The 17,021-nt window shown below is 42.8% G+C and overlaps 1 protein-coding gene across 2 annotated transcripts in view; it reads left to right on the top strand.

Moving 5' to 3' along the window:
* Positions 1 to 13,028, top strand: part of ARIH1 (ariadne RBR E3 ubiquitin protein ligase 1) — a 29,081-nt gene extending 16,053 nt beyond the window's left edge. For both annotated transcript variants that reach the window (XM_063314563.1, XM_063314564.1), the window contains exons 4-14: positions 389 to 481; positions 1,289 to 1,344; positions 3,341 to 3,407; positions 4,841 to 4,947; positions 5,234 to 5,276; positions 6,114 to 6,185; positions 7,747 to 7,877; positions 8,222 to 8,279; positions 9,253 to 9,513; positions 10,578 to 10,690; positions 12,246 to 13,028. In XM_063314563.1, the coding sequence (XP_063170633.1) occupies positions 389 to 481; positions 1,289 to 1,344; positions 3,341 to 3,407; positions 4,841 to 4,947; positions 5,234 to 5,276; positions 6,114 to 6,185; positions 7,747 to 7,877; positions 8,222 to 8,279; positions 9,253 to 9,513; positions 10,578 to 10,690; positions 12,246 to 12,330 (1,086 nt within the window). In that variant the 3' untranslated portion in view covers positions 12,331 to 13,028. The remainder of the gene's footprint in view (positions 1 to 388; positions 482 to 1,288; positions 1,345 to 3,340; positions 3,408 to 4,840; positions 4,948 to 5,233; positions 5,277 to 6,113; positions 6,186 to 7,746; positions 7,878 to 8,221; positions 8,280 to 9,252; positions 9,514 to 10,577; positions 10,691 to 12,245) is intronic.
* Positions 13,029 to 17,021: the final 3,993 nt, after the last annotated feature.

Genomic DNA, 17,021 nt, shown 5'->3' with positions numbered 1-17,021 from the left:
GTGGGAGAAATCTAGACTTTCAGTAGAGATCCCTCAGTGCACATCCTGTGGGTTCAGATGTTGTGCCCTGTTCTTCTGTACCTGCGAAAGATGGCACAGTCAAGTCAAGTGAAAATGAGTAAATGGTCTAGTGGTTAAGGCAACAGGCTAGAAACCAGGAAGCTGTGAGTTCTAGTCCCACCTTAGGCATGAAAGCCGGCTGGGTGACCTTGGACCGGTCCCTCTCTCTCAGCCCAACTCACCTCACAGGGTGGTTGTTGTGGGGAAAATAAGAGGAAGGAGTATTAGGTGTGTTCCCTGCCTTGAGTTATTTATAAAAATAACAAAGGCGGGATAGTAAATAAATAAATGCATTAATAATAATAATAATAATAATTTGTCTTTACAGTATTTTACTGGCTTGGAGTGTGGACATAAGTTTTGCATGCAGTGCTGGAGCGAATATTTAACTACCAAAATAATGGAGGAGGGCATGGGACAGGTAAAATTCTTCCCTCTTGTGTTTGTATTGAAATAATGATTTTAAGGAAAGGTCTACTTTATGTTCCAGTTGTTCCTTTGCTGAGCCCCCCAAATCGGGAAGAAGATGAGAATTTGCACTGTTTGTACTTTACAGAAGTACAAGCAGTAGAAACTGAGAAGCTTGCTACTGAGAAAAGTTGGGAGGGATCTTGTTGGTGTGTCTTGGCCCTCTCCTTTCAAGACCTGTGGGGAGGGTGTGGAAGCATGGAACCAAAGCACATTTCAGCCCTCCTACCCCTTGGAAGCTAGGAAAGAGGAAGGCTATTATGTCTGAACTTGAGAAAATTTTGTGGCAGGGCCCCCCTTCTTTCTTTCTTCACTACTGTTTCCCCCTCCTCTTTTCCCTTACTGCTTAGTAGCATGCCAGAGCTCTTGTGAGCAATTTGAACTAATTCCATGCAAAAAGGGGGTTTGCAATTTGGCGGTGGACCTGCCTGGTCCTTTCAGTTTGAATAATGCTTGGGGAGACCAGGACTCAGCCCTGGAAACTCCCTGGGTGACTTTTGACTACTCTCTGTCTTTCAATCCAACCCACCTCACAGGTGGCTGTTGTGGAGGATTAAATGAGAGGCGATCCCTATGTAAGCCGCCTTGAACTCCTGATGAAGTTGAGGGATATAAATAAATAGGCACAGTCTTGCAGTGGTCTAGAATTGAAGAAGTGCTCCTTTGTAGAGTTTTTTGGAGGCACCAACACCTAAGCTAATCAGATGTGTTCTTCTCTGTCTTCTCTTTATTCCCATGGCCCCTTTGCTGCCCTTGCCAGACAATTTCATGCCCAGCTCACGGCTGTGATATCTTGGTTGATGACAATACAGTTATGTAAGTATTATGGTTGACGCAATTTCAGTAATGCTTGCGTTTTCTTAAGCTTTGCCATTGATTTAGACCTGTTGATTGGCTCCACGTTGTATGGAAGGATGAGTCAGTCACACCGGTAGGTCTAAAGGCACTTGTCCCTGTGGGCCTCTCAGGAACAGTGAACTTTTCCCGTAGAATCTTGGCTTTTGTTGCCTGCTCCTTCCTCTCTTAGCTTGCTTTAAAGCAAAATAGCAGGCGTTCAGGGAATGGGGCCTGATAATATTGAGGGCAGGATATGCAATGCAAACGATTACTTCTACAAGTACATTGTGTTCATCTGTCGAGGACTTTCAGTGAATCCTTTTACAGAAACCATGTTAAGAGGGTCTGTTGGATCATTCTTAAAGAAAAATGGCATGTATTGTGGAGGGTGGTTAGGCTTATTTGCTCCACTTTTTGGCCAAGAAAGAACATGCAGCATCGGGTACTTTTTTTCCTGTACTTGAACTAGCTAATAGGTTTTTAAAGCTTGGGAAGAAAGATGGCAGGACATATGTTTGCAGTAGGGTCATTCTGGGAGTAGAGCTGAATGGAAGCAAATAAAGGGGAAAAGGGCTGAAGAACGGTGGTGTAAACTTGGAAATTGCTTAGAACTTTAAAGGTTTTGGTTGAGGTTGTTAAGACGTGTTTCTCTTAAGTCACAAAAAAATTGTGCCTGAACTTTTCATTGCTGTTTCCACAGCTTTAAAGCAAAGCAAGTGACTCTGAAGCCCAAATTAGGTCATCTAATAAATCAAGTTCATGATCTCACAGCCTTGCATTACATGTTGGGCTCTTGCATAATCCTTTCCAGGAATAAAATGTCGGGTTTGAATTAATCCATTTGGCCCTTTTGAGGCTGCTGTTGTAGTACTGCTGAAATGAGTGCAGAGGTCTTTTCTCAACAGTCTTTCCTACTGTTGGCATATTAAACTGAGGGTGGGGGGGATTATATTATTGCTCTACATCCAGGGGAGTTTGGTGTTCCCGTGTGTAACTCATGTGAAAAGTTTAGCAATTCGTTTCATGTTTTATAAGTCTGAAATAGTCCAACTAAAACCCGGTGAGCTTAGACTGCTCTGGCAAATGAAGTCATTTTGGCCTGGCATTTTGAAGGAGTACATTGCTGGCACCGCTCAGGGATGGGGCATTCTGAAGTCAGAGCTTCACCTTCAGAAAGGCCCACTTTTCTGTAAAGATTTAATTTGAATTTTTCTGTGGTAGAACAAAAAGAATGCACAGGCAAGATAGTGTGGGAAAGAACCACTCCTCCAAATATTTGGGCCCCACCCTCTCTAAAATCCCAGCACCTTGAACTGAGCTCAGTTGCAGGTAGGGAGCTAGTATAATTATTTCAAATAAGTTTAATTTAGTTCAACCTAAGAAAATTGGACGGAATTCTAGCAGTTGAGTTTGCTACCAGTTGAGGCTTCATAATATTTTCTAGTTGTCCTGTGTATGAACATACTGCCAAGGTATGGCCTTCATGATCAAGAAAAGCTGACGGTGGTGCTAGATGCTCTCAGCCATGAAAAGTGCTTGAGTCTCTGCTGATCGTGTTGGATCAAGGAACCGCCCAGTGTCCCAAAAGTGTATCAGCCCCTCCATAGCTTCATCTTATTCTGATTTTGCAGAGGAAATGGCAGGGTATTATCAGCCTAATGATGATACCTCACCTTGAACAGTTTTCTCAATGCAAATGTCTGAACAAATATGTTGGCTGTCCATCCACTGACTTACAGTGGAAACTAAATGCAGAGTAAACACTTTCAAGTACTCTTTTGCATTCTGTGGAAGAAGTGGTGGGCTCGCTGAGTAAAAATAAGGAAAACATAACATTCCTCCCTGCTTTTGAATAGGACAGCTAAAGTAAGAGTATTGTTTTCCTTGAAAAAAAACATTAATTGGTTAAAAGGTTGGACTTCTGAGCGATAAAGCTAACCAGTTTTTCTGAATGGAATATTCTCTTTCTTTGTAGGCGCCTGATCACAGATTCAAAAGTTAAATTAAAGTACCAGCATTTAATAACGAATAGTTTTGTAGAGGTGAGTGTTCAGTATAAAACTATATGCTGATGGGACTGATACAGGAGAATTTCCTTCATTTGCTTTAGGGAGCCTTGATATGTTAGAAGTCGACATTTGAATAAGTGGAGAGTTGTTGGTTGATCAGCAGTTTTCCAGACTCAGCTTGTGGTCCCATTCCCAGCTTTTGATGCTGATGTACTCATAATAGGTGCAGTTGTCTTTAGCTAAACTGCCGCTCTAACGAGGAAGCATTTATTTATTTATTTTTCAAATTTCTATTACCGCCCATCTCTCCCAAAAGGGGGACTCTTTAAAAAGCTGTAATACTGCTTTGGCTCAACATCTGAAATTCCTGCCCATGCGACGGCCAGGATTTTACCAAAAGAGTATTTTATCTACTTGCTTCAGTCAGCTGTTGGAGAGAAACCACTTAACTAGCTGCTTATATCTTCATAATAACTTGAAATGACTATGAATTGAATTCAGTATTAGAGCTCGATGGTAGCTAATAAGATCTGCTAAAACTAGGTTGCTTCAAAACTCTAGAAGATGTACAAGCAACCATGCAGTCTTCAGATCTTAACTGTCAAAAAGTGTGTATGCAGCTATGCACTTGTGAAATGTCAGTGATGCTTAATCAGCTACTGCCAAATCTCAACAGCCCACATCGAACAGCCTTCAATACAGGCTTTGTGAAATGTCTGCTCTATTGTGTGATGCTGAACCCACAATCTCAACAGGGTGTCATTGAACTGAAAAGGCAGACAGGAATGGGCCAGTCCTGGATGTAGCAATTCTTCAGCCAACCCTGCATGCTTGCTTGGAGTTCAGAATTTGTTTATTTAAATCTTAAGTAAGAAAGCATTAAGATGTGTGGCTGGAAGTCTTTTGGAGGAATTGTAGTTAGCCCTCACTTTTTTTTTTTAACATTCACGCATTTGTTCCAACTGTCAATTTGTTCCAGCAAATGATAAAATAATAATTTGTTTATTTGCAAACTACATCAGGTAGAAGTTGGAATGCTTCTGGAGAAATTAAATGATTAGTCCCGTCTTTCTCAACTGAGTGCCCTCCAGATGTGCCCAGATTAATGCTTCCAGAATTCTTGAAGATTCTGGGGTAATGGTCCCAACACACCTGAATGGGGAAAATAGATTTAATAATTTTAGGACTTGCTTCAAACTGTATAAACTAAAGCGGTGGAATTGTCTTTGAATATGAAGAGAAGGTCAGATGACAACAGCAGGGTAGGCTCTATTGAGATGAAGCTTTAGATAAAAGATTTCTGGGAAGGAAAGGGAAAGAGATGGACTGTTACAAGCCATCTTTCAGAACAGTCCTGTACATGCCTTTTCTGCAGTCAACCCACACTGAAAGCAGCAAGGCTGTGCAACTTTTGTTCTTGACTTTCCCTGTGTTAACAATGGGCGGGTTTGTTTCTTTCTCTCCAGTGCAATCGACTGTTAAAATGGTGTCCTGCTCCAGATTGCCACCATGTTGTTAAAGTACAGTATCCTGATGCTAAGCCCGTTCGCTGTAAATGTGGCCGTCAGTTTTGGTAAGCAGGTTAAATGATCAACAGGCGAGATTTTGGCCCTCTCAAAATGATCCATTGTCTTGGTGGGGTAGCCATGTGGAAGTCAGCCTTCACCTCCTGTGACGGCAAGCTCAACATGAACATGGGCTGCTAAATGTCTTGTCTTTGGGGGCAGGGGAACGTTTGCTGACTGCCAGTAATAAGTTAAGCTTGTGGGTTATTGCAAAGCGCTGTGCCTTAAAGTTCCATTGTTCTGGCATTGCTTAACTGGAAAACCATGTAAAAATGTTGTAAATGTTTGTTGCAGTTTTAACTGCGGGGAGAACTGGCATGATCCTGTTAAGTGCAAGGTGAGATTTTTAAGTTTTTTGGGCTGCCTGTAATGTATGGGGGGTGTAGAAAAATAATACAGCTTCAGGGATTAGACATAGCAGCAGCAGTACATGAAAAGGCCTTAGGGCAAGATAGAAAGATGGCTTTTGAAGAAGTCTCAGATAGGTGAAGAGATGGAGGGCTGTGCAGAGAGGGTGTGGGAGGCTCCAGGTTGCCCACCCATTTCATAGTTCGTATGATCCACCCAGATCCTTTGCCACAGAAGTTGGAATGAATAACTCAAAATCAGTTTAAGCAAACGAACAGTTCTCTGCTTAGGAAGCGTTTTATATAAACTGAAGAAATGTGTGGTCAACTCAGCATGGTGTGATTCGAATTTCACTTCTATTTCCCAGCGGTTTTTGGCATCCCGAGAAGGATGCCTTGGATGCACAGTGCCCTTGAAATGGCTTGAATGACTGAAGAAAACTTTATAGTTATTTCTCAAGATGATATGAGTCTAGTTTTCATATATTCAGCTAATTAATTAATCAGTGAAAGGATGGATTTTAAATTTTATGACAATCGTAAATTCTTTTTAGTGATATTTTATTTTCCATCCTCTATGTCCTTTCTTTCTTTCTTCTTTTTCTTTGACATGATCATTTATCCCTTAAATGTTTTAAAATGAATGAATGAATTAATTAATTAAATACTTTTAGAAAGCTGCTTATTGTAGAGAATTTGAAGGGCATGTCCGTATTTCTGTCGGCACTCCCTCCCTCACATCTGATGCTGACTATTGATTTAGGGACCCTGCTATGATTCCATCAGAACAATTCTTTTTTCTCTCTCTCTCTCCCCCTTCTGAACAGTGGTTAAAGAAATGGATTAAGAAGTGTGATGATGACAGTGAAACTTCTAACTGGATTGCTGCAAACACAAAGGTTTGGTGGTTTATTTCTCTGGCTTGACACTCTCAGGTGCAGAGCCTCCTTTCTCTCTTACAAGAACATTCTGTTGAAATCTGATAGCTCCTTTTGCATATAGTGAGTGATAATTTTTGCATGTAAACAATGGCTCTGCAGTTTCCTCTCTTTCCAGCTCAATAGCTGGAGAGCCAGAAAGTACCAGTCTGTTTTGCCTCTGTTTTTTTTTTAATTGCTGCAAAGTCAGGAGTTGTTGTCTAACTGAGGAGAACTAACAAATTTGCAATTATTTGGATGCAGTGCAGCTCAGGAGTATTTCTATGTTTGCTGTTTCTAGGAACGCAGGATGGTGCCTTCTCCTTCAGTCAGACTATTGATCCCTCGCCATATTGATATACAGTAGCTTTCCCAGGCTTCGGCAAATATTTTCTGAGCCCTTTTGGTGATTCTAGATCTGGGCCCTTCTGTGCAAATTGCAAAGTGTGGTGTCTTGCTTCTAGAGATACACAGCCCTTTCTAACCTCAGAATTGGCTGACCTGAGATCTCTGGAAATGGGTCCAATCTCAAAACTGGTGGCCTGTTTCACGCTTTCTAGAAAACAAGCCGTTTTCAGAAAACCCTGTACGATCTGCCAGTGTCAGTGACTGAGAAGAGGAAATGGTGAAGGTGTATAATAAAAGGATGCATGGCATGGAGAAAGTAGCAGGAGACATTCTTTGTCCTCTCCAAATACTGGGATCAGGGCCATCTAGTGAAACTGATTCAAGCCGTTCTCTACACAGCACATAAGTCACCTGTGGACTTTATGACTTCAAGACATGGAGATGGCCATTAACGTGGATAGCTTTGAGAGGAAACTGGATAAATTCATGCAGGACAGGTCGACCAGAGGCTTTGTAGACTCAGTCTTACAATCCAGATACAATAGTAGAGGAATGAAGGTGGGAGAGGAGATTGTTTCTGTCTTCTTCTGGGGAGCATCATAGTGGCATCTGGTTGGCCAGTGTGACAAACAGAATACTGGACTACGGTCATCCTTGCCTTGATCCAGCAGCCTGCCCTTCTGTCCACGATGTGACAATTTGTGCATTCCCATGTGTTCCTTACATTAATAGATGGGTGCCAGGTATTTTCACCACCCTTCCCAGAGGGCTTGTTAGTGCGTTCAGAATGTATTTAATGTTGTAAGCCCTAGTTATAAATAAAGAAAAGTTATCTAGTAGTGGTAGATTAATCTACACAGAGAGGGACTGTACTACATGTACATTTGTTTCTATAAAAGCTGCCCTTGAGCTGGAAGTAGTGGAATTCCTGTTTGTACTATTCTTGTTGTCTGATGTCCCTGTTGATACAAGATCAACTTCTGTGTTGTTTCAGGCTGCAGCTGGAAGCCACTTGATAGCTAAATGTGCAGTCAGAAGAACTCTTTTAAATTCATCCGCCATCAAGTGATTGCCTGCTTCTCCCTTAACTCTTATTTTTTTAAAATAATAGGGGTAATAGTAATGATTTTAATAATAATAATAATAATAATGGCCAGCTGGTTTTTGATCTCACCACCCTTCATATCATTTTCAGGAATGCCCCAAATGCCACGTGACCATAGAAAAAGATGGTGGCTGCAACCACATGGTCTGTCGGAACCAGAATTGTAAAGCAGAGTTTTGCTGGGTGTGTCTTGGCCCATGGGAGCCGCATGGATCTGCCTGGTATGTTTAAATGAATGCTTATTGGGCTTTCTGGACGGTTTGATGGTTAGGAGGGTTTTTCTGTGGAAGGAGAGAGTCTCATAACCTCATCGTAATTGATGGTTATGGATGAAAGGGTTTTTGTTTGTTTGTTTTTTACTGTATGTTACTTAGGGTGAGAAGGTCAGTTCTGCAGTGAACCTCTAGTCAGTTGTAGGCCCTGGAGGCTAGCAAAGGTACCACAAGAGTTTTTGTCACGTTTACAGTAATGTGCTGGTGAATGAATGCTGTTTCAGAACTTGGAGTGACAGAAACAAATGAGAGGGGCTTTTTTAGAAATCTACATGTCCATAAACATCTTTCAGGTACAACTGCAATCGCTACAATGAGGATGATGCCAAGGCAGCAAGAGATGCCCAAGAGGTGAGTCCATAACTCTTGGCAACCATCTGCATCAGGAAGCAGTTGACTGTTTGCTAACCTCCCTCTCATTGATCACATGGTGATCACATGGTGAACATGGCGGGGTGGTGTTAGCTTCCAGCCTTAAATGCACACAAGTGGCTGATCGATTGATTTCTTCCTGTTGTCAGAGTTCTGACTTACTTGTAAAATGAGGACACTTGAGCTTTAATGCGTTCCACCCTCTCCTTCCTTGGAGCAGCTCTTCTTGAGATATTGTGCACAGATGGACTCGCTACATAGGATGTTGTTGCTCTTTATGTGGTTTCCTTTATTACTTTACGTTCTGGCTGCACACCTTCCCTTCCACCTGGAAGACCTTTCTTTCATGGGTCTTCATGGAAAAATCAACCTGTAGGGTCTTCAGTGCTGTGAAGAAGTCTATTGTTGTTGTTGTTGTTATTCCCATTTACAGACCACCAAATCTCTAAGGTCCCTTGGCAGTTTACAGATCTTAATTGTGGTAGCTGTTCCTCAAGGATATGGACAGCCCAGAGGAAGTGCCTTCTCATATGGGTTGGGCTTTGCGGGGATTGCCTTTTCTCTTCCCCATCCTCTTGAGCACCTTCTGTTAAGGGGTCAACTGTTTTTCAGCCCCCCATAACTAAATACATCCATATATGTATCCATATAAATTTAGCCTCTGATAAATCAAGCAAGCAAACTTGAACGCCTTTTGAGTCTTGATGATCTTAGAAATTTGGGCCACTTTAAGTTAATTTGGATCTTTGCTGTCGTTGGGAGGTTGTGTGTGTCAGGTGGTGCTTGGGATCAGATTCAGACCTTCGCCTGGGGAACTTGCTGGAGGAGGCAAAGGCTTTTGCCCACTTTTGACCCCGTTGGCCTTGGGATCCCCCCCTTCCACAGGGAGCCCCTTACGACTGCTCTGTTTTAATTCTTGCTTTCCCATTTCACCTAATGGGAATTAACACAGCGATCTAGAGCCGCCCTGCAGAGGTACCTCTTCTACTGCAACCGTTACATGAACCACATGCAGAGCCTGCGCTTTGAGCACAAACTCTACGCCCAAGTCAAGCAAAAGATGGAGGAGATGCAGCAGCACAACATGTCATGGATCGAAGTCCAGTTCCTAAAGAAAGCGGTCGATGTCCTCTGCCAGTGCCGTGCCACGCTCATGTACACCTACGTCTTTGCCTTCTACCTCAAAAAGAATAATCAGTCCATTATCTTTGAGGTAAGAGGGTAGGTCAGTTCCCTTTAAGAGTGGGGAGGGGTAGGGTCTCCCAGGATGCTTGACCATCCTGCTGTCTGCTGCCCTGGACTTGGCTGGAGAATAAAGATGCAGATCATACATGTTCAGAAAGCAACTCCATAACAAACTCGATTTTCTGAATGTCATCACGGCAGGAGCCATACGGATTTTGAGGGGGAGGGGTTCCAGATGGGAGGCACCTTGGCAGAGATGGCATGGTCCTGATAGATGACATGGTTTAATCAAAAGGACTCGAAGTGCACCCAGGCTGCCTGATTTTACTGGACAGACAGACACTGTTGGACATAGGCGATTCCTGAAATAACCAGGCCCTATATTTTCAGCAAAGACGAAAATAAAAAATGGAGTTCTCCAAGGCAGCCCCTTGACATTTTCTTTTTCCCTCTGTGGCTTTGATTTGTTAGCCTCTTCTGTGGCACTTAGTATTTTCTCTATTAGGACATCTATGCAGGTTCAGTAAACTTGAAACAATAGTAGAGATTCTTGGGATTTTTTAATGTAAATGATTCTTTACTGCACCATATCTGTACACTGACTTCCCGCCAATCTGCTTGTGAGATCTGGATTGTTTCACCGATAACCCTCAGATAGGCAAAGATCTTGTTTTCTTTTTATTCTTTGAATGAATATGCCCCTTAGACCAGTAAAAAGAGCTACTTGTATTGGAAAACAGTGACCATTTTAGCTGAAGAAATCGATCATTGGCCACTTAGAATTAGGCAGGATTTTACCTGCTTGGTGAATAGTTGAAAAATGTCAACCCAGTTCTCTTCCAGTCCATCCAGAAGTGCTAAGTATCCTAATCAATTGGTGATTTAGGCAGGCAGATGCTTCCTGATTTCTCTAAGGAAAGTCCATACAAAAGAAACACTTAAGCTCTGAAGATGTTCCAGAAGAGCTCTAATCATTGCCTGCTGATGGAAACACGAACCTGACAAGAGGCTTGTCTGTTTTAGGCTGGTGTTCTGAGGATTTTCTACCCAAAGAATTGCTCTGAGTTTTACCAGAGTGTTTTGCATTTTTAGAATAATCAAGCAGATTTGGAAAATGCAACCGAGGTCCTTTCTGGGTATCTGGAACGAGATATATCTCAAGATTCACTGCAGGATATAAAGCAGAAAGTGCAAGATAAATACAGGTACACCTTGTTTCAGACAGTGCGGCTCAAAATATTTATGACCAATCTTGAATTAAGTGAATTAATTAATTAATTATCCCGCCTTTATTATTTTTATAAATAACTCAAGGCGGTGAACATACCTAATACTCCTTCCTTCTCCTACTTTCCCCACAACAACAACCCTGTGAGGTGAGTTGGGCTGTGAAAGAGGGACCAGTCCAAGCTCAACCAGCTGGCTTTCGCGCCTGAGGCGGGACTAGAACTCTCCTACTACGCCTGATTGGCTCTTGGGCTGAGGGAGAGGGACTGGCCCAAGGTCGCCCAGCCGGCTTTCACGCCTAAGGCGGGACTAGAACTCTCTCAATAATGGTTGATTGGCAGGAAATGTATGCATTCCGTTGGTGCCCACTTTTGATCAAGCCAACGTTTAAGGCTGATAGAAAAGAAAGGAAAATCCAAACAATGTAAAATAGGAATTAACAGTTAAAAAAACTGATGAAAAAGGTGCACGTTCCTCTACTGAGAGATTGGGGGCCCAATTCAGCTCCTGAAGAATTGTATTCTGTAGCCTGGAAGCAGTTCGTGAGAGTGCCTTCTCCCTTGGGCTGCATAAACACATAGTGGGAGCATCTGCTGAAGGATCTCTCCTGCAGATCTTAATCGCTAGATGGATTTGTAAGGCAAGAGGGCATCTCTCAGCACCTCTTAATTGAACAAGGAGAAGAATGGTTTGCACATGGCCGGCAAGACCATTATTTATTTATGGGACCACCCAGCTCTCACACATGACGACTCTGGGCAGCTTACAGAATTAAAAACTGTAAAAACACAACACAGACCCCATGGGGGCAGCAAACACATTCATATCAGCCACCAGATTGGCTCCGAAGTGCCCTGGGGCCCCCAGGCCCGCTGACCCAACCACATCTTCAGGGCCTTCTGGAAAAGGAGCAGGGAGGCGGCCAATCTTAACTCTGGGGAATGATGCTCCACAGGGAGGGAGCCACCTTGGAGAAGGCCCTTTTCCTCGGCCCCACTGGATGTGCTTCCCTAACTGAAGGGACCCGGAACATACCCCGCCTCCCCGCTCTGGTGGGCCGGGTGGATGTGACTAGGGAAAGGCGGTCCTGCAAATAACCTGGCCCCAAGCCATGTAGGGCTTTAAAGGTGATAGCCAGCACCTTGAATTGGACCCCAGTGCAGCTCCTGCAAGAGAGGTGACACATGCTCAAATCTAGGCTTGCACAAAACTATGCGGGCTGCCGCATTTTGAACCAACTGAAGCTTCCGGATGCTCTTTAAGGGCAGCCTCGTTTGGAGTGCATTAAAATAGTCCAAATGGGAGGTGACTAGGGCATGTTGTGAGAAGGGCACGTTGGTCCAGGAGTGGGTGCAGCTGGCGCACAACATGCAGTTGCGCAAAGTCTCTCCTGGACACGACTGCCCCCTGCTTTTCCATGCCATGTTTCTCAACTCCGGCAAAGGGTAAAACCTTGTGGCTTTTAAATGCGTTGCACTTGAAGTGGCTAGGCCGTTGGCATCTAAAGGTGCTTGTATGACTTTTCCCTTGCAGATACTGCGAGAGTCGACGAAGGGTGTTATTGCAACATGTGCATGAAGGCTATGAGAAGGACCTGTGGGAGTATATTGAGGACTGAAAGTGGCCTGCATAAAACGGACTCTGAAAATCTTTTCCCATCTAGAGTGCTCATACAATTAAAACAACCCCCCCCACACACAAAAGGGCACGACGCCTATTACACCGCTGGTCTGTAGTACCGGAATTCTGTTTTTTTGTTAATGGAAAAATTTAAGTAAATTATATTGTAATAAAAAAAAGGTAGATAAACCATTGTACAACAGTATTCTAGGTGGCCAGTAAGTGTGACAGACGCACTAAAAACCAAACCGCCCTCCCAACTTTAACTTGTAACGTAGCTTCATTCTCCAAGCTGACTTTTTTTCTCCTCCTCCTGTGCATATGACAGATGAAATTTAAAACAGTTTCTTGACACTGCTTTTCATGTCCGACCAGCCATTTTGATGTACTTTGGTATGAGATTTCCCCACACCCGCCCCCCCTTCCCTCCTGCTCCCCGTACACATACACCGGTTCATGGGTGAATGTTGTTTGGCTTATTGTAAAGAAGATTTGGGGAGGGGGGAGGAAGGGCACAAACAAGGAAAAACTTTGTATATGACTTTTAAAAAAAAAAACAAAAACAAAAGAGGACAACACAGTATTTTTCAAAATTGTAAATAGCGCATATGCATGGACAAAGAGCAAGCGTGGCACGTGTTTGCATAATGTTTAATTACAAAAATATTTATTCTTTAAAAACCTTCAAGATGTCTATTTGCCGTGCATTTTTCTTTCAGTTTGCTTTTTACCTGGGGATGGGGATGGGGATGGGGATGGGGCGGGCAGTGTGCGCTGCTGTAACGACTCTTTCTCCTCCTCTCACTCAAAAAAGATAGATTTTGGTTTTCTCTTCTTCCTTCCACAACTCCTTTGCAACTATTCCACTGTTTGGGTGTGTTCATTGCTGGCAACGGACACCGTCCCTTCAGCACTTCCAGCTTTCTTGGTGCGCGTTTCCCATTTGGAAATCAAAGTGTTGTAATTGCAGCTGCCTTTTCGCTTTGCTTAGAGCGGCCCATCCCTTACCTGGGCCATCGCCCACGCAGAAATCCAGTACCTGCTTTGCGCCTGGCTCCTCATTCATTCATAGGAAGTGTTGGGAATGTTCTCTGCGGGTTAAGGTGTTGGTGTGGAACATTCCTTGTTACCTGGCTGACCTTGAAAACGATGGAGCGGCTGGGAATAATTGTAGAGTTTGGTTGTTGGGGGGGGAAACGTGTCTGATACAGCAAACACTCCATCTAGCTGCAAGTGTCAATGGTTTCTGAAGCCGGTGGGTGGTTCTTTTTTTTTTTTTTTTGCCCTGAATTGGGAGGAAATCATGAATTTCAAGCTATACAGTCATTTATAGTCTCATTTTTTTTTCTTTTGTAATAAAAGTTACATTCAAGCACCACTTGGAAGCTGTTTATTACATCTGCTCCTGTATGGGAGCTTCTTGTGAGTTTTCCCAGCCCACTATGGCAGTATTTCTACTTTCAAATTCAGGGAAAAGAGCTGGGTCTACCTGAAAACTTAGCCTATTTCCCAAAGGGCTACTTCTGCTGCCCCTTTTTTTTTTTGAGGGGGTGGGTAGAAACTCTTCTAAGTTTCTGAAGATCTGGTCAGCTAGTTCCGTATGTGCCAGTGATGCTTGTGATTGTGTATTAGGAACAGCCCGCTCCCCACCCTGGCAAATACTTCTGTAATTGCAGGAAGTCGAGGGTCCCTCTTTTGCACTGTCTTCTATCAGATTTTAAGGGGTTGCCTGCAAACTTTGAGATGCTCTTAATTGCCCTGTTTTGGAGTTGAGCTTTGCGTTTGATGAGATTTAAGACCTGTTTTTGGCTTCCCTGCGGAGTTATTGAAACAAAACGAAGAACATCTCTATTGGGGGGGGGGGGAGAGGAGGGCTCAGTTTTACCTTTGTGAATTTCTACCTGGAAGAAAAGTTCCTTTTGGAGCGACTATTTCTTCGAGAAATTCTGCATTAAACTGCAGTGCGCCAGTTGATTGAATGTTTAGCATTCCTGCTGTGGCTCTGGCTTCATCTTTGCACGCTCCCAATCAAGTTATGACAGAGTGCTTCCAATCCATGAAGTCAGTGTGTGTGTGTTTGTGTGTGTGTGTTTCAATCACCACCACCACCACCACCATCCTTGCTTGGAACTAGCTTGATGGAACAAGTGGTCATTCTTTGAGTGCCACACTGAATAAGTCTGTTGTGTTCCCCACATTTGTCTCATTTTAAGCTCTTTTCTGAATACTTTGCCATTGTCCCATTATTATTATTATTATTACTACTACTACTACTACTACTACTATATTTTTAACAAACTGTATATAAATGCATCGTTACACTGTATCTTCTACTTCAGGAGTTCATACAATGTGTGTGTTCACATGGGGCTGGGAGGGGAGCTTCCTAAAATTGGGATTTGGAGATCCTTTGAACCGAAGTTCTTCTATAGGCTTGCTCCTAGACTTATGCCCCCCTCCCTCCTTGCTTTTCCTGTCCTTTAGAAAATAAAGCAAATAGTACGTTTCTTTTTTTTTTTTTAAAGCAAATTCTTGGCTACTTTCAAACCTTGGTTGGTGGAATCTGCTGAAGTTATGGTTTGTGTTGCCTCACCACGGGCTGATTGAATGAGGGGCCTCTAGCCACACAAGACGGGGAAGAACACGGCCTTTATCTGACGCCCACCCTCTTCTGCGGTACTCCATTGAATCAACTGCGCTGCGTTTTATTGCTAGTGTGTGTATCAAAACAGTCTTAAGTTTTCTGAACCATTTAACTCAAGTGTCGTAGTACCACTGCTGTATTAGAAATTAGTTACTGTGTGGGACAAGAGTGGCGTTCTTTGGCAAACATTTCCATGTATAGAAAGCTCCTGTAATCCAGCATTCAAGAGATGGGAAGACTTGGACTGAACTGGGCTATAACTGAAGGCTTGTAAGTTTCTTCCCCCCCCCCCAATCTAAAGAGCACCTCATGCTGTGGAATTAACTGTTCTTAGGCTTCATTGTAACTGGCGGATTGTTCCATGTTAAGGCTAATCAGAGGGAGAAACTGCGTTCCTAATTCTAATAAACTTTTATTTTGTTATTTCATTTGTTATTTTTTTAAAGTGTGTTGACTTGCAGTAACTTTTCATCTTTATCCACACTGGGAAAAACATCTTTGGACCGCCACAAAAAAGGTAAAATTGGGTCAGATTTGCTTAATGACCGCTTTGCTTAGTAACTGAAATTCCAGTCCTGATTGTGGTCTTTAAGCGAGGACTACCTGCACAGCACACCTAGCTGCTTCATACCATTCATACATTAGGATTTCCTGCTCTTAAGATTTTGCCTCTTGAGTGATGCAGCCAGTAACTGACTTATTTATCCCTGTCTAAAATCTCTGTTCAGCAAAGCCTGCAAATTCACAAAACCTGTGTTTTCTAAGTAGCACCAGTCAGAGGAATTCTCAAGGCTCATAAAATCTCTTTCACCAGCACTGAAAAAATCTGAAGATATCAGTGAATCATGTTGATGTGTTCAATGAAAAAAAGACCTTGTTTCTGAACTTACTTTGTAACCTGTTGTAATAGTGTTGAATTTGAGGGCCTGCACTTTCCTTGTTATTTTTAATTCGGTAGCTAGCAAATTTAACCCTGCCGTGTTTAATATTGTCCAGGTCTGTTTCCATAGAAACAGCATTTTCTTCCTCGTGCTGATCAAAGTGTTTCCATCCATCTTTTCCCCTCAGAATTTTTTATCACTTTATTAAATTTTGGATTCAAGTGCAATTTTGCGGTGGGTGAGTTGAACATGGGCCTTGCTAAACAACACAACCAGGCTTGCCAACCCTGTGTCAGGAGAGTGTTTTCACTGCATCCTGGGTAAACAGGTTTCATTAAACGCTGTTTAATAATGGGTTTTTAAAATTCAACCTAGGAGAACAAAGGTTAAGTATGAAGGAAGTGGGTGAGCGCTTGTACATCCATAGTTATGCAGCTCTGCTTTGAACTATGCCCTATTTAAAGCTTGAATGAAGTCAATATATTTTTCCTCCAACAGATGAGGGTTATAAATCTTCATCCTGCTGCCTGGGATGCCCCAGAATCTAGAATGGCAGAGCATCAAAGAAAACAAAACCTGAATGGCTTGTTGAGCTTCGCTGAAGTTTCTCTCTTTGTTGGTGCAAACCAACAAGGGCCACACGCAAATTTGATAACTTTAAGATGGACTAAGTCCATCCTTAAAGTTGGTGAGGTTGAGAAACACTGACCTAATAACAAAATAGCGCTCTAGATGGAGTGATCCCTAAAAAGGGTTACTCCAAGACTTTCAGGGTGAAAAGACTTCCAACTTTTCCAGAGAAGGAAACTGGCTCCAGAAAGATTAGAATTAAACTTTACTGAGATATGCTATAGCGATATTTCTCAACAGTAACAACTTTAAGGTATGTGGATTTCAACTCCCAGAATTCCCCAGCCAGCATGCTGGCTGGGGAATTCTGGGAGTTGAAATCCATACCTCTCAAAGTTGCCAAGTTTGAGAAAGACTGATGTGAGGGCATCCCAATATTTGTGGCTACAGCAACTTTTGCAGAACGGAGAAATCTCTATGCAATAGCAAAAAACCAACACCGTTGGAATTTGCAACGTTTTTAGATCGCCCTAATCGACGGAGGGCGCTTAGTCATAAAAATGCAAAACAATCCAAAGAGGAAAACTCAGCTCT

This window comes from Candoia aspera, chromosome 13 (assembly GCF_035149785.1).
Source record: "Candoia aspera isolate rCanAsp1 chromosome 13, rCanAsp1.hap2, whole genome shotgun sequence".
Lineage (NCBI taxonomy): Eukaryota > Metazoa > Chordata > Lepidosauria > Squamata > Boidae > Candoia > Candoia aspera.
Note: the sequence above shows the minus strand (reverse complement) of the source record. Positions and strands in the feature narration are given on the sequence as shown.